The sequence below is a fragment of the Danio rerio genome, chromosome 5, assembly GCF_049306965.1.
Source record: "Danio rerio strain Tuebingen ecotype United States chromosome 5, GRCz12tu, whole genome shotgun sequence".
Lineage (NCBI taxonomy): Eukaryota > Metazoa > Chordata > Actinopteri > Cypriniformes > Danionidae > Danio > Danio rerio.
In genome coordinates this window covers 32,777,034-32,800,128 of record NC_133180.1, presented here as the reverse complement: position 1 = coordinate 32,800,128, position 23,095 = coordinate 32,777,034, and the positions used below count along the sequence as shown (strand labels likewise).

Sequence of the window (23,095 nt, the reverse complement as noted above, 5' to 3'; positions counted from 1 at the left end):
ATAATAGTAATAATAAAGAAGAAAGAACACAAATATAATGTTTATCCTAAGTCTTTTTTATAGAACTTGATCATCGAAGGTCAGCAGTAAAGACAATGATTTTTAAATGCAAAAAAAACGATTTGTTTTGTTTTTTTAACATTATTCCTGCTTTTATTTTTTATTTATTTATTTTTTTTTCATTTTAATGAATGCTCTACTAAATCAGGTTGTTTTTTATTTTTATTTTTTGCAAGTGAGATGAGTATGTGCATCTTCACATATGTCTACAGCACAGGTCAAACTGAGTTCCTGGAGGGCCGCAGCTCTGCACAGTTTAGTTGCAACTCTAATTAAACACACCTGATCAAACTAATTGAATTCTTCAGGCTTGTTTGAAACCTACAGGTAAGTGTGTTGATGCTGTGCAGAGTTTGACACTCTTGCTCTACAATAATCATCATTTCTTTTAACACAGGACCTGGAGGTTTGTCTGTCAGTAAAAGGAAAAACAAAATAACATGTGTTGCTTATTTTAAAAAAAAAAACCTAACTTTATTACTTACCCCAAAAGTAATGTGATTACGTACAGTAACTTGCATTAATTGTAAAATGTGAAAATAACAAACGCTGAGATGAAAGGCGGTCTTGTGAACAAGAACTTTTTTCCATGATGTTTACATTTGCTGAAGGGCATATTGAGGTTAAATACCGTAAGCATTTGAAGAACAATGCCCATTCTCAAACATTCAAAATAGATAAATGAACATATCATTCTATAATATATAAAAAAACGATCAGTATTTCCCAGCATGCCATTAGCCAATCAAAACTTCATTAATGTTTATTTGTTAAAACAACACTTCATTTGTGCAATGGCAGTTTCAACAATGGCTTTGTCGGAGAAGAGGCCCTAAATGACAGGGGGGGAAAATCCCGATCAAACATTATGAGACACTCATATATGAGAATAATAGGGGTAAAGGTCAGAGTTTATAAAACATAGTAGTTGGTCAGGCCCAAAGAATCTTTTATTACACACCACAAATCTGCCTATAAAGTACATGTTGTTGTGAATCAAGAATCAACCGAACCTAGTGGCTGGACTGGCGTCTTTCGTTAATGACAGCAAGCCATGAACTCTGTTACACAGAAGTGTTCGCATTTTAGCTCCACCAGACATGTGTAGGCTGTCAGTCACATGATGCACGAGAATATAAGTTACTTTCTATTTGACTTACAAAAATAAGTTTGCATTCGTCTGCCTTCGCTGAACTCCATAGATCTTTGTTGGCAATGATTGATCGATACATACAGTATGTAAACCCTAGTTAGGTTATCATATACAAATATTGATATAAAATTTGTACAACACAAATTGCAACATTTTCCCTGTACAAGAGCAGTGGTAAGTCCACACTGAATGAATCACAATTCAACAGATTGTGCAAAAGAAGGAAAACGAAAACATTCATCAACAGAACTTAAAGGCATTTGGCAATTTGGCGGGTATTTATATCAAAGATAAAGCTTATGTTCAGTATCAATAGCCATGAAAACAAAACTGCTATGACCACTTTTATTTGTACACGGCTAAAATCTCGGACAGATTCATGCTCCACTTCACAACCTGAATTTGTCTTTTAAAGTGCATGCAATAATACCAGTAACTCTGACAGAACTGATTTAATGTCATAAATCCACATCCGGATATAGAACTAATGCCAATTCATTTAGGATACTGAACGATGAGTACACTTTTTTTGTGCCCCCTGCCCGCCCCCCCTTTTTTTTACCCTCCTAAGTCAAAAGAAACAAAGCGTGGGTTCCACAATATGAAATCAATCGGATGCTCTTAATGTAGTCACCATATTTTCAAATGAGACACTGCTTCAAAATCGGCTTCTGCGCAAAGTTTTCATCAACAGTTGTCACATTCGCTGTGATACGTACAAAACAGCTAATAGCCACGGTGAAGACGCAGGACACATTCTACAGTCACAATGTCCTTTGATGACACCAAAGGCATTTCACACTTCATATCCACCTTACATGATGGGATCGTACTTAACATATCAAAGTGCTTACTTGTACTAAAATATCCTGAATTACTAATTGAATACCAAAAGTGGGACGATGGCATGGAGAAAAGGTCGGTTCGTCTAGATGGTTCGTCTCGGTTTATGATGCACCAGCAAACCACTTTTGTGTCTGTGGCTGTTAAGTTTCTCCGCTCGTTCAAGAATTTCAGCCGATAAAGAGTTATAAGACATTGATCCAGCATGGTCACTGTTTGGGTGATCTTGGTAAATCCAACAATCAGGGACAGTGCAGGCACAATGTGTCCAAAGACATCAGCGTTGAACAGTCCCCTCCGCTTCTGTTGGATCATCTGGCCTCGTCCTTGGGAAAGTCAAACGAGGCCAAGCTTCCGAATCCTAACCGTGCGCTTTCCAAATCAAACATCTCCAGTTCTCGCTCCTGGCGCTCAAATAAATGCTTGATTTTTTCTGTTCGTTCCTTATGAAGTGAGGCCAGCTCTTCTTCAATCTGTGAACAGAGATGTGGACAATTTCCTCAAACAAGATCCCATCCATTTTACTGCCACCAAATGTGCGGCTTGATTAAAGTGTTGTCACCATAGCAAAATGATGACTGCAACATCACAGTACTGAGAGTGAATCGTACAGTACCTCAACAAAAACCTAAACTGCAATCAAATAATAGATGATCCACCTCATTAATAAGAATTGTTTCAATAAAAAACCGAACTCTCCATATGGACCAGCATGCAACTGCACTGTTTTATTTTAAAAAATGATATGTTAATAAATCGCATACCTGTGCAACATAAATATTTGTCATTTGGTTAGCTGTGCAAAAGCATAATGCCAAATAATTGTCATGTTTTTATGCTCAAAAATGTTCCACTACCCATTTTGTGAAGTGATATATACTTGGTCAGAAATATTTGTCCCCCTTTGAATTTTCTATTCTTTTTTAAATATTTCCCAAATGATGTTTAACAGAGCAAGGAAATTTTCACAGTATGTCTGATAATATTTTTTCTTCTAGAAAAAGTTTTATTTGTTTTATTTCGGCTAGAAAAAAAAGCAGTTTTTAATTTTTTTAAATCCATTTTAAGGTCAAAATTATTAGCTCCTTTAAGCTATATATTTTTTCAATATTCTACAGAACAAACCATCGTTATACAATAACTTTCCTCTTTATTATAACTTTATTACCCTAACCTGCCTAGTTAACCTAATTAACCTAGTTAAGCCTTTAAATGTCACTTTAAGCTGTATAGAAGTGTCTTAAAAATATCTAGTCAAATATTAATTACTGTTATAATGGCAAAGATAAAAGAAATCTAAAATAAAAAGACAACAGTATCTCCAGCAGAAAATATATCCAAAAAATGGCGTTTTAAATTGTAAAGAGCCTTATACCGGCCCATGCCTACATAGGAGTGTGATTTTCCTTGTCCTTCAATAGATTGACAGGTGCCATGTTTCTATAATAACGTGTATACACATGTCCACAGAATTTTTTATTTGCAAATAAACTGGGATTAAAATATTTGTCATAACTCTCTGTGATTTTTTTATAAGTTTTAATACATTTTTAAAACAGTGCAGGTTTGTAGTAAAGACAGTAAAATATGTAACAGTGGTTGGGGAGAAGCAGCTTATTTTCATTTAAAGCCACAGGTTACAAAAACAGCTACAATGTATTCAGACACCAAAATGGGCAGATTCTGGAGATTACAATAAAATATCTGATGGCTATTTTGAGCAGAAACCTTAGAAACACATTCTGGAGACATTAAAGGCTTACATATTGTAAAAGGGGTAAAATAGGTGACATTTAAAGCTATTAAAGACAAAAAAGCTAAATCAGACATAGGAAGGCTGCAGCTGACAGTCAGGGAATTGGGTTGCACATGCAAGTTGAGACTTCATGCAATGCTTTTAATGTGTACACCTAACCCTGCCCCTCACTGTGCACAGTGACTTCACTAGCTTTATTCAGTGCATGAGAATCTGAATGTCTGGGACTTGTGTCTCAGCTTGCATGTGTACCCTCTAAAAAATACTGGGTTCCACAAAGTAGATTTGGGTTAGGGCAACATAAAGGAATTAAGTTAGCTTATTGGTTTTTACAAATTTAAGCGGATTGAACATAAAACAATTAAGTTGTCCCCCCAAAAATCTCAAGTATTGTGTTGTTTCAGCTCATTTTAATTAGGTCGTTTGAACAAACAGCAAACATTTTTTTGTGACATTTTGCAGCCAGATATTACCCAGCGAACAATTTTGTGTTTAATAGACTTCTTATAGACATCTAAACGTAGACATCTTGGCTAAAACAAGGCTAAACTAGGGCAGTCAGTAAAAATCTAATAGACATCTAGGAATAGCCCAAAACTAGTCATGATAGACATGTTTTAAAAACAAGAAAATGCTTGCAAGGTACAGCTGAGAGGATTATGGTGTGCACCTGCCCAAGCTCCAGGTACATCTCCAGAATGAGATAACAGGCAGGTAACATCATTTAAGACCCCTTTCACCCTGGCCAACAACTGTTCACACGTCTTTCCTCAGGGACACTACAGATCTTTATGCACTAAACCATTTAGCCATAAAAACTTTTTTTTCCTCAGGCCATATTCAACTTAAATAGGTAGCACATCAGTTTCTACCAATTTCTTTTGCTCATGAATATTTATATAGAACCCTTACTGCTTATTGTTTTAAATATAGGCACTTAATTGTAAATGAATGCCAAAGCCTCTAAATGCCATCTGAAATTGTCATCTAAAATGAGCATTTTCCTTCACCCCCTGTGTGTAGGTTTCACTTTTATGTAAAATAATACGTTATTCTCATTGACTTTAAATGAAAATACCTCAATATAAACAGGGTGAAAAAAACAAAACGACATTTAAATACTTACTGTATATATATATATATATATATATATATATATATATATATATATATATATATATATATATATATACAGTAAGTATTTAAATGTCGTTTTGTCATTGTGTTGATGTATGTACAGTTAAAGTCAGAATTATTAGTTATTAGCCCCCTTTTAATTTATTTTTTATTTATTTATTTATATTTTTTTATTTCCCAATTGATGTTTAACATTAATTTTTTACAGTATGTCTGATAATATTTTTTTCTTGGAGAAAGTCTTCTTTGTTTTATTTCAGCTATAATACAAGGAGTTTTTTTTTTTTAAACCATTTTTAGGTCAAAATTATTAGCCCATTTAAGCAATTTTTTTTTCGATAGTCTACAAACCATCGTTATTCAATAACTTGTCTATTTAACCTAACCTGTCTAGTTAACCTAATTAACCTAGTTAAGCCTTTAAATGTCCCTTTAAGCTGTATAGAAGTGTCTTGAAAAATATCTAGTCAAATATTATTTACTGTCATCATGGCAAAGATAAAACAAATCAGTTATTAGAAATGAGTTATTAAAACTATTATGTTTAGAAATGTGTTGGAAAAATCTCTCCTTTAAACAGAAATTGCGGGAAAAAATAAACAGGGGGCTAATAATTCTGACCTGAACTGCATGTATGTATGTATGTATGGTTGTTTGTATAAATCTATATTTGTATGTACTGTATGTACGCACTGTATATATTTGTTCCTAGAGCTCCTGTAAACCACAAAAATACTAGTGTGTTTGCGCACACTTGACAAATAAAGCTCATTTTAATTCTGATTATGAATGGAGGAAAAAGAGTTATTTAGTAGAGAAGAGTACGTATTTTGTTTGATTCTGTTTGATACTGTCATTTAAGTCTTTACCAACTGTGTTTGTAAATATTATTAGGCACAACAGGTATTTCAATAATTTTCGTTGCATATGACCCATACCTGTTTTGAGGATTGCATAAGAGGGGCAGCGGTGCATGTAATGCAAAGGAAGGAAATCCCACTGTTTTATATTTATTTCCAAGTGTTTTTTTTGCCTAAATAAAATGAAAGCACAGAAGCGCCCAGAAAGCAAGGGGCGTCCCCTGGTGGTTGGGAAGTATTGGTTGCGTATACACAAAAAAAAATATTCAAAGACGATTCCTTGTATTTACTACGTTTTTAAAGTTAAGTGATCGAACATGTTAAGTTGAACATTACTAAATGTCATTTGTTTGTTTAAATCCAACACAAAAAAATAGTTTGCAGCAATTTTGCAGACATTATTTTTTTAGTGTAGGGAGGATCGGCTCTTTAATGTTTATTGCCACTCTCCATAGAATGATTGAAAATATGGGAGAAATTTAGGAAAATACGTTTACGGGATGATAGTGGGTTAGAATTGTAAAATATGGGAGAATCCCGGGAAAAATGGGAGGGTTGGCAAGTAAGATAACATCAAATAATGGTGCTAAAAGAGCTGAAGAGCCAAACACACTGTCTTGAGTGCTTTCTGTTTACATGGTTTTAAATGGTTATTGTGCTTAATATGTCAATTATGCCCAACATTTTATTTTCTCATTTGGAACAAAGCACTAGTTTTCATCTTTAAAAGTCAGTATCATGCTTCTATAACATATGAGTATGCAGTCCTGCACTTTAGAGTTACGAGCACACATACAATGTAAACAGGATTCAGCAGATACTGCTCATTCTATAATCTGGTGATTTTTAAAGATTTGTAAAGCACCATTTTCAACAGCAGGATATCGTCACACTTTTACTACTGATGTATTGCGGAACCTGTGAATTACAGAGGTTACAAAAAAACAACTCACCTTCTGTTCCAAGTGAGCCCGGCGCAAAGACGCCTTCTGTTCCAACTTCTGCACCTCACGCTCATGTTGGGCCTCCATCTGCGCCTTCGTTTTGTTCTGGTAGGCATCGAGGAGCTCCATCTCCTGATGTAGCTGCTGCCGTAAAGCCTGACATTCGGCCTCCTGCTCTTCATCTAAACGTAACTGAAAGAGTAGCACACTGCAATTATTATCTAAAACATTTGATTATTTTAAGACGCAACAATTTTAACATTGTGCTAACATGCTAATATTGTACTTTTAGCAACACTCAAGGTGCTTTACTTATTTTTTGGAGTGAAAACCACCACCACTTAACCACCACCAATTTGCTGCATGGGTCCACCAGGATAAAGGGATAGCAGCCATGGTGCACCAAAACACCAGCTCATCGGTGAAGAGACCAAATGAGGCAGCCACTTCGTAGATATGAGGATGATTAGTAGGCTATGATAATGTTCAGAGGCAGCTGTACTCTTTTCAAAAACACTTTAGATTTTTTTTCTAACCACAGAGAGCTGAGTCTTCAGTACAATGATTTTTAACAATATTTTGTCCCCATCATTAGGATAGCACCTCTTTCAGCACATTTTTACCTATTTTAGTAACCATGCTTGGTTTATACTTTTAGAATAAGTACGTAACCAGCCAGTTATATATATTTTTCAGGTATAGGTATACAGGTATATAACTTTTCTAGAAATAGGAAAAAACTAAAACCAAATAAATGAAAGTAATATAAACATTAAAACAACACCTAAATACAAAAACAATCAAATTAAGTTACAATTTCCAAAAAAAAAAAAAAAAAAAAAATATATATATATATATATATATATATATATATATATATATATATATATATATATATATATATATATATATATATATATATATAATTTTATACCATGTATATACTAAAACATTGTTCATTCGGAGGAGGATGTTTTAAGTACAATATTTGGTTTTGTTGAGAGAGTCTAGTTGCTCAAATTCTATTATAAGGAAGATCCTAGCAGAGCCACTAGAGGGAAACCTCTTAAATGGTTTAAGCCAGTTGCTGCCTTATGGGGAAGGTAAGGGCTTTTGAACAATTAAACATGTTCTGTGCATTTCCAAAGAAAATACATGTTATTACATAAACCAATCCTGCTCCTGCAAGACCAATGTCATGCATATGCTACACCCAATACACATCTGTAAACATTTTTAGAAGCTGTCGTTCGGAAGAAAGCATCCTCCACAGGTTGGATCTGTACTTTATCAAGTGTCTTATTCAAGAAAAGTAATTACAATAATTACAATATCATAATATTGTAACAACTATAAGATGTTTTTGTATTTAGTTCTTGTTGTTTTAATGTTTATATTACTTTCATTTATTTGGTTTTAGTTCTTTTCTTATTTCTAGAAAAGTTATATACCCGTATAGCTATACCTGAAAAATATATACACCTGTCTGGTTGCGTTCTGATTCAAAATGAATAAATACTATGAATGAATTGTTCTACTTATATTAGCTTTAATTGAATAAACAGATTGCTGATCAAATTTAAAAGAAACTTAAACTCGCATGATATTAGACTTTTGCTAGTGGACTAGTGGACTAGAAAACAAAAAGGATTCAGCTGTGGGCACTATCTTGGGCACCATACTCTAAAATTATTACCATTTTCTAGCCACTGGTTGTTCACTTGTTATTGTGGTAAATTATTGGAGATTGTTGAGGTGTATTTGATTAAAATCAGAGCTGAATTCTGCATGACATAAGATGTTTCTCAACACTAAGAATGCAGAGAACGAACTTAGGGTTACTGAGACCAATCCTGCCAAGTTAACTCGGAAGAACAAACTCGGAAGACCATGAGAACACAGAAAGCATCGTGTGGGAAATGAGATTCGATGATCTTCCTGTTGGTTACATGACCTTCATAAAGTTTCATGAGAAATAATTTAAACATTACAACATTAGTACACTGATTTATTGTTTGCTAGTTTTTTTTTTCTTTTTAATATATATAACATGTACAAACACCTTACAAAGATACTTATCACAACACAAATAAAATAGATTTTAATATGAGTTTCACCAAACACCATTCCATGTGTTTATGCCTATACTAAAATTCTGTAAAAAATTTTTTATAAAAAATAAAAAAAGTATATATTTTTACTATCGCTTTAATGAAAACTCTTGAGATAAACATGTTAGGCTATATCTCTGAACTGTAAATAATATTGAATATAAAATGCTGGGCATCCTCACTCTTTCATTTAGCCACAATGACTTGTGGGTTCTTTGGTGGTTGGTCATGATGATACACAAGGATAAAATATCACTTAAGAACGCATAGAACGCACAGTCAATGTCGGCAGACATACAGTGCATTCCAAACAAGAAGTATCGCCCTCCAAAGGGCACTTCGAAGTGAAAAAAATCATGGCTGCCATATTGAAGTGTCATTGCAAAACTGGCCACTTTGAAAGGCCCTTTGGAACGAAGGAGTTTGAAAAATACAACTGATGGACTCTTGGGAAAATTATCCTTTAAGCAAGGAAGCTGTTTGGTGTCACATACTGCAATCAACTCAGAAGGATTCATCCCTATGCTCTAATCCCTTCAGCGGGACCCTTCAAATGTATTAGTTCACAGGTACGAGGCCTTCAGATTGGAATCCACCCATAGTGTGCAAATGGTGCCCTATTTGATGGAGCAGCCATTTGTTGTGGTGTTCAAAACTACACTGTAAAACCCAAAAAGTTAAAGTAACTCAAACCATTTGAGAAAACCGATTGCAACAAACCATTTAAGTTCAAAAACTAATCCTAATAAGTACTGTGCACTTAATCCATTTGAGTAAACAAAGCCATTTGAGCACAGTAAAACCAATAAATGAAGAGAACTTAAACCAACTGAGTACTGTAAAACCCAAGTTAAGGCAACTTAAACAGTGTGAGGAAACCGATTGCAAGAAACCACTTGAATTAAAAATTTACAAAACAAATCTGTATGAGTACTGTAAACTTACTCTATTTAAGCTGACGTAATGAGGTATTTTATTAGCTCATTACCTTCCACACTGAGTTCAAAACTCTTTTCAAATGAGTGGAATTCACTTTCAGTCAATTTTGAGTTAACTACACTCATTTCATTTGATAAAGTTCACTGTTGGGTTTTACAGTGTAAAGTGGACAGCCTGAAGTACACCTAATCAATCCCATAACGCATTGCCATAATGTGTACAACCAATGTACACTCTTTTGCAAGAGAATACTTATAATTCACAGACAGTTTGCATGTCAAAGTAATTTCCACATATAACCACAAGATGGCATCCACAGAACAATCCTATCAGTGTAAGTTTCTAAATAAATTATTGTTCGATTAAACATTTGTATGAATGACAGAAGGCATTCTGTCCAGGGCACTCGGTGCTCTGATTCACAAGTCATTTAACCCTGAAAGACTTAATTATACAGCAAAAAAAAAAAAATAATTTAAATCACTTATTAATGCCATTATTAGGCATTATTAAAGGCCTCTAATACAGAAATAAGTGTGTTTTTGCATTAAGTACATTTTAGGAATTTTTTAGGGAAATATAATGTTGGGCCTTTGGGTATCAGAACAAAAGTTATTCTACACACTGTCTGAACAATAGTAAACAACATTTAAAGCTGTTTTTTAGAGGTGATACTGCTTGTGTAGGCCTTTAGGCAAATCATCACACAATAATGATAATCATACAACGCATATTTTCATGAAATGTATAAATATAAGAAGAATTTCCATCTGAACTTTTCCTAATTTTTTTTATTTACTTTTTTTTTGGCAAATAGTAGTTTCCTTTATTGTTTTTAAAGTAGAGATATTAGACAAACATTTCAGACAGCCCTGAGAGGGTTTTGAACTCTTCACATATAAATTCTTAATGCTGTATTTACAAAACGTGGTGCAATAAATGTTTATCTCTGTAGCTATGTTCAGTCATAATAGTCTACATTGTGTTTGTCTATATCTACACTCTGTGTGGCATCGCAATAGAGGGGCATTTCGGATTTTGCATTCTAAATCAGACAATCAATGAGTTTTCGATCCAAATAATCTTAAAGAAAAACAATCCTAATCAAACTGACCTGTTTGAAAGACTTCACACATTCCACAATACACATTCTAGTGTCTGACTAGTTGATTGTGTCCTCTCCTTATAAGCTAATGGTCCAACACTCCTGACTATTATCTTTAATGAAGCAGACAGATATTTGAACACACAAGCAAAGCCCAGAAACAGGACCAGTTCAGAATATTTTATGAATGAACACAAGCTTCAAACATGAATCGATGAAATAATTTGTTTCATAATTATACTTATTAATTCATAATTATTAAAGTTTGTTTAAAACTCAAAATTGTAACAAAAAAACTGCTTCAAATCTTTGAATGGTTAAAACAGAATAACCAGTATTTTTCAACATTGATGAGATGGGAAGTAAATGAGAAATTCCTGTATGTGATGTGCAAAGTCCAACCCCCTTGGCCAAGGTTTGTCAAAATACAAAACTGACGAGCTCAAAATCAAGACTTAAATAATACGTGACCTAGACCAGGGGTGCCCAAATTTGGTCCTGGAGGGCCAGTGTCCTTCATATTTTAGTTCGAACTCCAGTTAAACACACCTGAAGCAGCTAATCAAGCTCTTTCTATGTAAACTAGAAACTTCCAGGCAGGTGTGTTGAATGAAGTTGGAGCAGAACTATGCAGGAAACCGCAGGATCAATATATACTATAATCACAGAAAAAAATATTTTAGGCAATTTACTTAACTCTTATTTATTTTTTTAACTAAAACAAGATGCTGTGCTTTAAGGCAAGTTCTTAAATTTAACAAGTACATGCATAGGTACAAAATCTACCATCTAACAGCATTGCAAGATTGAACAATAGGATATGTTAGTTGTGAAAGCGTGGTCTAAGAGAATTATAAATAAATGTAGATTTAAGTACAGCTAAAACTGACGTTGTGGACTATATCAGTGGACTATTGTAGGGAATAGCGAATGAGGGTATAGGCAGACTGTTTCAGATACAGCCCTAGACTAACACATTCAGTGTTATACTGCATATTTGAAAACATTTATCAGCAAGTCCAAACCCACAAAGCAATTCTGTGTTTAAACGGCATCTAAACATCAGTTTTCCATCCCAGTTTGCACTATTAATGCATACAATTGCACTCAATCTGCCCCGGCCATTATCCTGTTGTTTGCACATAAGCCAACTGCACTAGGCACTTTTTTTTGCATAGTAAGCACAAATTTAAGAACTCTTATACATCGTTTACATTTGTTTACATTACTCCACATACAGTATTATATATTATTTACATTCATAGATATAAACATTTTATTATTATACTTCCGTCACTTCTTTGTATATATCTGTGTGTTGTGAATGATGTATATGTTATGTGTATGACACTGTGGACGGCAAAGTAAGAATTTCATTGTAAAAGGAAACGTATTTCCTTATTCTGCACATGAAAATAAATAAATTAAATTGAATTGAACATAGACGCCTTGGCTTAAATAATGCTAAACTTGGGCTGTCAGTGAAAATCTGACAGACGTCTAGCAATAGTCCAAAAATAGACTAGTCGTCAAATAGACATGAATAAATGACTATATGGGTGAAGTCGAAACTGTCTATTTAATGGCTGGTCTATTTTTGGTTTTGCTAGATGTCTATTAGATTTTTACTGACAGTCCAAATTGAGCCTAGTTTTAGCCAAGATGTTGTCACAAAAAATGCTTGATGGGAGGTTTTTGTTTACAACCTAAGATGCCATTCGGCCCTAATTTGATTTGACTGCCACAACATCATTCTCTCATGGTGCTTGTGTACTTTACCGATTGTGAGGCCATCATCTCATTGATGCTTTGCTCGTATTGTTCTGCCAGCTGTGCAAGCTTGCGGGTCTGTTCCTCCTTTAGAGACTTCAGGATGGCTTTGTGGTCACCCTTCGGGGAGACTTCCAGCTGATGGTTCCTCAGAGCTTTGTACTGCTTGTTTTGCACCTTACAGGTATCTTGGAATTGCTTTTTGATCTGCATCTCCAGTGTCTAGAACACAATGGACAGTTTTGTAATGCATCTGTATTGTCTGTTCTTTCACTGTTATTTTACGTTTTTTTCCAATGAATATGTTTAAATAAATATACAGTTGAAGTCAGAATTATTCGCCCCTCTTTTTCCACAATTTCCCAAATTTTCCAAATTTTTTTGAACAATTTCTGTTTAATGGAGAGCAGAGTTTTTCAACACATATAATAGTTTTAATAACTCATTTCTAATATCTGATTTGTTTTATCTTTACCATGATGACAGTAAATAATATTTTACGAGATAATTATCAAGACACTTCTATACAGCTTAAAGTGACATTTAAAGGCATAACTAGGTTAATTAGGTTAACTAGGCAGGTTAAGGTAATTAGGCAAGTTATTGTATAATGATGGTTTGTTGAAAAAAAATGAAGCTTAAAGGGGCTAATAATTTTGACCTTAAAATCTCTTTTAAAAATTAAAAAAATGCTTTTATTCTAGCCAAAATAAAAAACAAATAAATCTTTCTCCAGAAGAAAAAATACTTTTCCTTGCTCTGTAAAACATAATTTGGGAAATATAAAAAATAATAAAATTGAAACGGGGGCTCAAAATTCTGACTTCAAAATTATATGTATTTACCTTCAGGTTCCGGGGCTGCTGTCGGCGTTCCAGTGCATGCTTCCTGTGTAGCTCCCTCTGCCGTCGACTGTTGTACTCCTCCTGGTTCTCCAGCTCAGTTTGATGCTGGTGCCGCATCAGCTCGAAGCGTAGCCTTTGTAAGGTTTGTAGTTGCCGCTGTTCCAGCTCTTGCGTGGACTCATCCTGTCTGATCATCAATGCATGCTCCATTTCTTTTTGCATCTTCTTCTTGTTAAGCTCCTTCAATACAAAAAACAAGTCACATGTGAATAATATTTTAATAGCTGTAAGACAAAATAGGATTCGTTTTCTAGAAAAGGATAAGTGTAAATGTTAAAATCTGTATTTTTGAGATTTTGGAAACTTGGCTTTCAAAATATTTCTTTAAAAATCAATTTCATATCAATACTGTTCTTATGAGCTTTCTATTTAACATGGAATGCTGAACAAAATGTGGTTTCCACAAAAAAAAAAAAAGAACAATTGTTATTAACTTGATAATAAGAATTGTGGCTTAAGAACCAATCAGCAAATGATACTGAAAACTGAAGTAATGATGGTGGACATTCAGATTAGCTATCAAAGACATAAACTGCACTTTACATTCATCAGCGCTGTAGATATTTCCAATTTGTATTTTCATGAGGAATTTTTATTTTCATGAGGAAAATGTAACTTTAATGCATTGTAAGTAACGAAGCAAATCAACGAGCTACGGAGTGAATCACAACACTACAAATTTGATTCGAAGCAAATAAGTATATGAACATCAAACAAAAAAGTAAATACAGTAGCACTACAATAACAATAACAATACAATAACTCTGCAACTCTCACATGGTCGCTCACTAAAGCTAAGCAGGGCTGTGCCCGGTCAGTACCTGGAATGGAGACTATATGGGAAAGGTGGGTTTCTGCTGGAAGTGGTGTTAGTGAGACCAGCAGGTAGTGCTTAACCTGTTTGTGTGGGTCGTAACGCCCCAGTATAGTGAAGGGGACACTATACTGCTCAGTGGGCGCCATCTTTCGGATGAGATGTTAAATCCGACTCTCTGTGGTCGTTAAAAATCCCAGGATGTCCTTCGAAAAAGAGTAGGGGTTTTAAGCCAAATTTTCCCACTGTCCATCATGGCCTAAACATGCCAAGATCATAATTGGCTTCATCACTGTCTTCTCTCCACCAATCAGCTGGTGTGTGGTGTGCGGTCTGGCGCAATATGGCAGCCTTCGCGTAATCCAGGTGGATGCTGCACACTGGTGTTGATTGAGTAGACACCACATCCCACCCCCCCACCCTTAAAAAATGTGTAAAACGCAATGAGTGTTTAGAAAAGCACTATATAGATGCAAGGAATTAGTGGAAAGAGTATATTTTAAATGTATCACTAGATATGCATATAAACAAAGTATTTTTAAAAAATAATTGAGACAAGCTTGATTATCGCATTCACAGTACTTCATTAAAGTGGGCGGAGCTAAATGTCTCTCTTAGGATGTAGTCTGATGTTCTATATGGTTCCATAGGCCGTTTTTTTTTAGCACCGATTTAGCTGTTAAACACATTAAAAAGGTGTATTATAGAGAACAAATGAGTTTATTAAAAGCATATAAAATGTATTAAAACTTTCAAGCTCAATATTTGAAGGGTTTCCCTATAAAAATATATAAATCATGTTTTTGCATGTATAATCTGACTGTTGTGCTCTTATTAAAAACTGTTTTTTTTGTTTTGTTTTGTTTTTTTAAAACAGCCTTGGGGATCATTAATCTACTTTTAAAATCAAAACAAAAAAAATCTGGTTGACCCTTAAATTGAAAAGAACTATAATTTAATTACTAAATCAAAATAGTCAGGAGCAAAACAAGTGACTTAAGACGTTCTTTATGGTGACTAATATTATTGCTTGCCTCCCGTATTTGCTCTTGTTCAAACTCGTGCTTCTTGATAAGGCTTCTTCTTTTTAGAGCACGGCAGCTCCTTTCGTAAACCAGTCTTTGCTGGTTCAACAGCTGGGCCTCCTCCTCAGCCTGGGAGCGCTGCATTGTTTCCTTATGCCGTGACAAGCGCTCTTGTTTCTCCTCTTTTGGTGTATCGAAGTCTTCATTCATTTCCTATTACATACAGACAAAAAAAAAGCACTGCGCTTTACTGCAAAATATCTCTGCATAATATAGTAATATATCATTGCAACGGCCTTGTTCAACTGGATATAAAAGCCTGCAGAATTAGACTGTTCTGATCACACCTCTTTCATTCTTTCTCTGCATAGTCTGTACTGCTTTTTCTGGGTGTCCAAGAAGGTGGTCAGTTCCTTCTTCTGCTGGACCAAGATCTGTTGCTGGATTCTTTTCTCCTCAGCTGCTGTGGCCTTTATCTTTTGAGAGACAGGATCAAATAACTTTTGGGTTTGCAACATTAACCACATACAAATTAATCACAAAAGCTCAAGGGAGGATAAGCATCACGGAAAAAGTCCATTGTGGTTTAGATGTGCATCAGTAACCGCTTTGTCATCATTTATGGTTTGCTAAACTGAATAAACTTATTGAACTAATTGATTTCATATTAGGCATAGGCCGGGGTAAGATTCTGACGATATGATAACCTTGGATAAAAATAACACAGTATCACAGTATTGTAAACACTTTTCCCCCCTTGAACACAATATATTTTATTTTAGGAAACATTTAAAATATTTTGGAGCAGTAGCTTTTGATGTAGAGGTTCTTTTTCTGCTAAAGATACTGTTGCACTTAAAACTAAATTAAATAGTTGTGGTAAACATGGTTTAAAAAAAACTTATATATACTTTAGGAATGGTATAACAGTAAACTTTGGCGGTTTTAAAACCTTGAGTTTTGAAAATCTTGACCTTGTACCTTGAAACCGGTTATCATCCCATGCTGAATGTGTTAAAATGCTTCTAAAAATTTCTAAATTATAATTTAAATAGAATTTCTTTATACATATATTAACTTTGAATACTTATTTTAAAGAGTATTTACCATCTGCAAAAGAACTGATCGCTGTTGCAGATTTGATAATACTAAAAATACTTTTTAAAAAATTAAAAGTCTAAAACTTCTGGCTTAAGAGGTTCAAGTCAGATTTTGTAAACTCTGCTTAACTTAACACTTTGTCAAGTATGGTACAGAGGTGGAAACCTCCTCATGATCTTTCTTTTAAGCACTGGTTGCATTCACTATTGGAAATACTGTATGTGGAACTGTCATCAGCACAGACAATGCAAAACTGCACATTCTGTGTGGAGAATCTACATAGGCGATGTCAAAGAAATCTTGGACACTTAACCCTTATCTGATACTTTCATTCATTTTCTTGTCGGCTTGGTCCCTTTATTAATCCTGGTTCGCCACAGTGGAATGAACCGCCAACTTATCCAGCACATTTTTACGCAGCGGATGCCCTTCCAGCCGCAACCCATCTCTGGGAAACATTCACACACACATTCACACACTCATACACTATGTACAATTGAGCCTACCCAATTCACCTGTACCACATGTCTTTGGACTGTGGGGGAAACCGGAGCGAATGCAGGGAGAACATGCAAACTCCACACAGAAACGGCAACTGAGCCGAGGATCGAACCAGCAACCCAGCGACCTTCTTGCTGTGACATGACAGCACTACCTACTGCGCCACTGCATCGCCACATCTGATACTACAAATGTCAAATTCAATGTCATTTATCTAATTGCTTGGTCTAAACACAGTTATTCTGTGTTTCCTGATGTGCATAAAACGGGGTGGAGGGGTGGAAGTATATATTATGGATTAATAGCTGTTAAAAGTATTTTATTGTAAACATTGTACAGCTATACAGTTTTTAAAATATTTCCTAAATGATGTTTAACAGAGCAAGTAAATAAAAAAGAGAAAGTTTTATTTGTTTTATTAAGGCTAGAATAAAAGCAGTTTTTTAGAAACATTTAGGGTCAAATTTATTAGCCCCTTTAAGCTATTTTAGATAGTCGACAGAACAAACCATCGTTATACAATAACTTGCCTAATTATCATAACCTGCCTAGTTAACCAATTAACCTAGTTAAGCCTTTAAATGTCTCTTTAAGCTTTATAGAAGTGTCTTGAAATATATCTAGTCAAATATTATTTACTGTCATCATGGTAAAGATAAAATAAATTAGTTATTAGAAATGAATTATTAAAACTATTATATGTGTTGAAAAACTCTGCTCTCCATTAAACAGAAATTGTGGAAAAAAATAAAAAAGGGGGGGGGGGGGGGGCGAATAATTCTGACTTCAACTGTATATTTTCATTTTTTTAAATAAAAATTGAATTACAACAAAACTGTGTGTGTCAGAAAGAGTTACAAACCTCCTTGTCCAGTTGTGTAGCTTGCTTTTTGGCTAGTCGTTCCAGTTCGATGTAGGTGTTATTGGCCTGGGTCTCAACTTCCTTCTGCAGCCGGAGCTTGTGCTCATCCATCTCGGCCTTTAGCCTGTTCTCCAGGGCGATCAGCTGCTTCTGGTGCTGCCGCCGCATGCGCTTATACCCTGACATCTGCTCGCGCCACACAGCTTCCTGCTCATGCTCCTGGATCTGCTCACAGACCTGCAGGCACACAATGCATTTGGGGTCAAAGGTCAGGGAAGCCAAGCAACAATATTTACTCTTCTGATCATTTAAACTACAAGATGACAGATATTATCTTAACCCTTTAAATGCCCCTCCAAGAAAAAAAAATGTTTGGATTGCATTTCTTAACTCCTAATGTTACTAGTTAACACACTCAATAAGTTTTTTTTTTTTCAAACACATCCCATAATTTCCATAATATCAGCCTCTACCAAATGGTTGATATATTGGTTTTTGGTCAAAGTACCAGAATTAATACATGTATACAGTACTGTGAAAACCAGAAAATGTGAAGTGTAAGAGCAATTAATTTAAAAACAAATTCAAAAATAAAACATTTCTGAATACTCAATCATCTTCATGTTTTGAAATATGCCATAAAATATTTCAGATTCTCATTTAACATGCTTTCTTGTTGTTTTGTACATTAAAACCAACATTAAGTGTAGTAGTGCAACAGGATTATGTTTGTTTGATTTTTTTTGTAAACCAACAATGCGGTGTGTGTACACCATTATTTAAAACAGTCATTCTTTAATTGACTTTAACAGTCATTATTTAAAACAGTCGAAACATTGTCAACCATCTGGTAGAGCAGGCAATTAAAGGGTTAAGCGGGTAGTTCACCCAAACATAAAGGTTTCCTCAGTTTTTACTACAAACCTTCATGAGTTTCTTTCTTCTGTTGAACAATTCAGATGGTTTTAAAAGAAAATGCTTAAAAACCATAATAAAAATAACAAATACAATAAAAGTCATTGGTTTTTGGTTTCCAGCTTACTTCAAAATATCCTCTTTAGTGTTCAAACGAATAAATAAACATTTAAAGGTTTGAAACCATTGGAGGGAGAGTTAAAACATTGTGTCTTGTTTTGAGAAATAATATGCCAATATTAAGTGAGTTTTTCCTTAAAACAAGCAAAATAATCTGCCAATGGGGTAAGCAAAATAATCTTGTTTTTTTCTTTTGACGTAAGATTATTTTGCTTGTTTTAAGTAAAAACTCACTTAATATTGGCATATTATTTCTCAAAACAAGACAATATGTTTTGCTTGTCTAGAAAACTCTTCTTGATTTAGGAATTTTTAGATATTTGGACTAGAAACAAGACAAAAAAATCTAAGTAAGAAAAGCATTTTTTGCATTGTATTTTATGCAGAAGATGCCTTTCTAGCTGCCACCTGTCACTGGGAAACATCCATACACACTCATTCACACACATACACTACGGACAATTTACCTTACCTAATACACCCAGAGGAAACCCACCTGAACCCGCAAACTCCACACAGAAATGCCATCTGACCCAGCCAAGGCTCGAACCAGTGACCTTCTTGCTATGAGGCGGTTGTGCTACCCAGTGCACCACCGTGATGCCCAGTGAGTAACTTTTGATGTTTAAATGATTTATCTCTTTAAGATATATGTAAATGTGTATAATGTGCTATTTAAGTTAGCAGTCATTTTCAACATCATGATCAATTCAGTCAAGTGGTTTTCATGTCATTTCTGTAATAATGGTTGATTAATAGTTTTCAAAATTCAAAAAAAATTAAATACTTATAAAACATAAAAATTCCAAATGTCTGCCACTCAGTGCACCGTTTTTAAATGATCCATTTTACTTACTGTAAAGAATATTTTAACAATTAAAAGAACTTTTGTGCACTTTAAGCTTTTGTGAATGTCAAAGGGTTTTATTGATGGTACAATCAATGCCAGTAAATAATTATTATTTTAAATTAATAATTAATAATTATTTTTCTTTTTTAAAATATTTTCCAAATGATGTTTAACAGAGCAAGGAATTTTTCACAGTATGTCTGATAATATTTTTTTTATTCTGGAGAAAGTCTTACTTCAGCTTGAATAAAAGCATTTTTATTTATTTATTTGTTTTTTTTACATTTTAAGTTAAATTATTAGACCCTTTAAGCTATATATTTTTTTAATAGTCTACAGAACAAACCATCATTATACAACAACTTGCCTAATTACCCTAACCTGTTTAGTTAACCTAATTAACCTAGTTAAGCCTTTAAATGTCACTTTAAGCTGTATAGAAGTGTCTTGAAAAATATCTAGTCAAATATTATTTACTGTCATTATGGCAAAAATAAAATAAATCAGTTATTAGAAATGAGTTATTAAAACTATTATGTTTAGAAATGTGTTAAAATAAATCTGCTCTCCGTTAAACAGAAATTAGTATAAAAAAAATAGGGAGCTAATAATTCTGACTTCAAATTTATATATATATATATATATATATATATATATATATATATATGAGAACAGAAAAAAAGAGAGTGGATCACTAATACTTATAAAAAAAGAAAAGCCCACATGGGCAAAAGGGTTACTCAGTGGTTAGCATGGTTGCCTCACAGCAAGAAGGTTGCTGGTTTGAGTTCTGGCTGGAACTGTAGGGCTTTCTTTGAGTTTACATGTTCTCCCTGTATTTGAGTGTGCCCGTGTCCTCCGGGTGCTCCAGTTCCCCCACAGTCCTATAGGTGAATTCCATAAACTAAATTGGCCATAAGGTGTGAATAGGAGATTGTGAAAGTGTTTCCCAGCACTGAGGGTTGTATTATTAGTGTAGTTGTACTCTCAATGTTAGGTTGTGACAGGAAGGGTATCTGCAGTATAAAACATAGGCCAGAGTAATTGGTGGTTCATTCTGCTGTGGCAACCCCTTATAAAAAAGGGAATAAGCAGAAGACAGTAAGTAAAAAGTCCACGGGTATTTGGGACAAAAGGAGCTACTATATACATGAACTGTCAATGTATAATGCATAGTTAAATGTGCAAATATATCAGATTTTAGTTTTAAAATTTTGTAGATGCACCAGAAGATTTAATCATATTGTCAATTTTAATCACATCGACTAGTTCATTTGATGTGGTTTTGAGTGCACAAGCACTGCATGCAACAAAAAACTAAATATTGTTATTAAAATAATTTTAAATGCATCTTACAGTACAGCACGTCAGATTTTATAATGTTACATGCCTTACATATATCACTGAGCAACACAGGTGCACAAATCAAAAAGACTGTCAGAGTATAACATCTGATAAAAAGAAAAGGCCATGTAATATTTGAAAACAGGCAATCTATTTCTGCTTTCATTATTCATATTTGGCTTCATTTAATTTTAGATTAAATATATATTTCAGAATCATCAGCTTCGTCTTGATGGGTTGAACACACTGCCTGAGTGAAATATGATGCCTATGATAATGTCAGTGACTGAATCAAAATGCAAATACTGCAAAAGCAAATATTTTTCCATTACGAATTTGAACCTGCAACTATTAAGAAACCGTCTCATTTTGCGTTCTGCAAATACGTGTGAGAGAGAAAAGACACTGTACAGTACATCATGTACAGCTTCCTAAAAAAATCTAAATAAGAACAAAATAAATATCTTTACTACAACCAAAAAAAAAACGAAGCGTAAAATAAGCCTGCGCTCCGGAGACAGAAAGACATGGGGGGGATGAAAAAGCGCTTATTAACAGGATGTGGTTGCCATGGCTACTGATGTGGGGTTGAGTGGATGACCATGGCAGGCCTGCATTTCTTATGCAAAAACGGCAAGCGGAAGAGGAGAGACAGGCTGCCTACCAAAGATGCTGGTGTGATGATGGCAAAGCGTTGGCGGATGCTGCTGCTGCTGCTGCGATGATGGCGAGCCCGGCTCTTGTGAAAAGAAGAAGGCCGCAGCTCTGGCCTGATGTCCCTGTCTCCAGCCTCATCCCTCACGCAAGCATGCTTCTGCAGGGGGGGAGGAAAAGACGAAGTGAGTGGGGGTGGGCGCTAACCGAGCGCCCTGCTGCTGATGCTGAGGATGAGGATGATGCCGCTGCGTCTCCCTGCTGCTTCCAGCGCATCCTCTTCACCCTTCATCGGTTACTGGCGTGCGTCGCTCACAGGTGCGCGCAGAAGCAGGCAGGGCATCGCGATGGATGACGCGCGATCGAGTCGCTGGAGAGCGGGAGTCCGGAGCCTCTCTTTAGACCAGCGGCTGCACTTCCTGAGAAGGAGGAGGACGACGAGGAGGAGGAGGAGGAGGAAGCGAACAGATCCGGTGGGATAGAGTGAGTTACGCAATGCCTACCACGGGCAATCGGCAGAAAGGAGTGTGTGCGCGTGCACGCGTCTTAAACTTTAAACGTTTCCAGCACTACACCCTTAAAGGTGCACTAGCGTGATTTTTCTTGCTGCGTAAAAAAATCTGTTAAGAAATCAGTTTGGCTGTGTGGAAATATGTGGGGCTACACTCATAACGACATGTCATCTCAGTCTATTATATTCAACATCGCTGCTGACAGGAAGTCTACTTGGCTGAGATTCAGGCGTTCTTCAAACAAACTTAGAATAAATAAAACATTAAAATGCAAGTTTATGATGAGCCATTCAAATATTAGAAGTCATGCAAAGCAAAGAATACGTTCAACCTGTGCAGTGTTTTCTGATAAATCAATGGCCTGGAGTTATTATTATTCCACTTATCACACCTAATGTTCGGATGTTGTATTTAAAGGTACTTGTCAAGTTTTTGTCCTCAAACCTTTGCTGAGCATAGGACTAGTTTCTTACAAATGTCATCCAAACCCTTTTGTTTAGTCTTGCTTAGCTTTTTTTTCTGTTGTTGGCTGACATCACTTGAAGCATCAGAAATCATTCAGCAAGATGATGGGGAAGTATGATGAAGTCTTAAACTACTGCACTTCAGCTGTGTGGTTATCTGAAAACAACTGAATGCTTTAGAATGTTCATCAGCCAGTCAGAGCATCGTAAAATTGACATAGTTGGCTTCGATTTTAAAGTCCAAGATTCAACTAACCTTATGAGTCACTTTTAATTAAATTACTATAACTGACTTTAAACAACTTATTCAAGTTAAAAATTAAGTTGAGCCATGATTTAGTTTGATGCAT

General features: G+C 35.0%; 1 protein-coding gene across 1 annotated transcript; it reads right to left on the bottom strand.

The window, feature by feature from the left end:
* Positions 1-792: 792 nt before the first annotated feature.
* Positions 793-22,208, bottom strand: taok3b (TAO kinase 3b). The gene is made up of 8 exons (XM_021476516.3): positions 21,780-22,208; positions 17,887-18,123; positions 15,770-15,898; positions 15,432-15,635; positions 13,524-13,763; positions 12,688-12,900; positions 6,763-6,945; positions 793-2,529 (listed from the first exon to the last, which is right to left on the bottom strand). Exons 2-8 carry the CDS (start codon positions 18,070-18,072, stop codon positions 2,368-2,370), a joined length of 1,317 nt encoding a protein of 438 aa, XP_021332191.1. The 5' UTR covers positions 18,073-18,123; positions 21,780-22,208; the 3' UTR covers positions 793-2,367.
* Between the last annotated feature and the right edge of the window lie 887 nt (positions 22,209-23,095).

Excerpts from the sequence above, each read along its gene's own strand:
- taok3b (XM_021476516.3), bottom strand. The coding sequence starts at position 18,072 with ATGTCAGGGTATAAGCGCATGCGGCGGCAGCACCAGAAGCAGCTGATC. Across the intron at positions 15,636-15,769 it reads GCAGAGAAAGAATGAAAGAG|GAAATGAATGAAGACTTCGA; the intron begins GTGTGATCAGAA and ends TGTATGTAATAG. Across the intron at positions 13,764-15,431 it reads AACAAGAGCAAATACGGGAG|GAGCTTAACAAGAAGAAGAT; the intron begins GCAAGCAATAAT and ends TTTGTATTGAAG.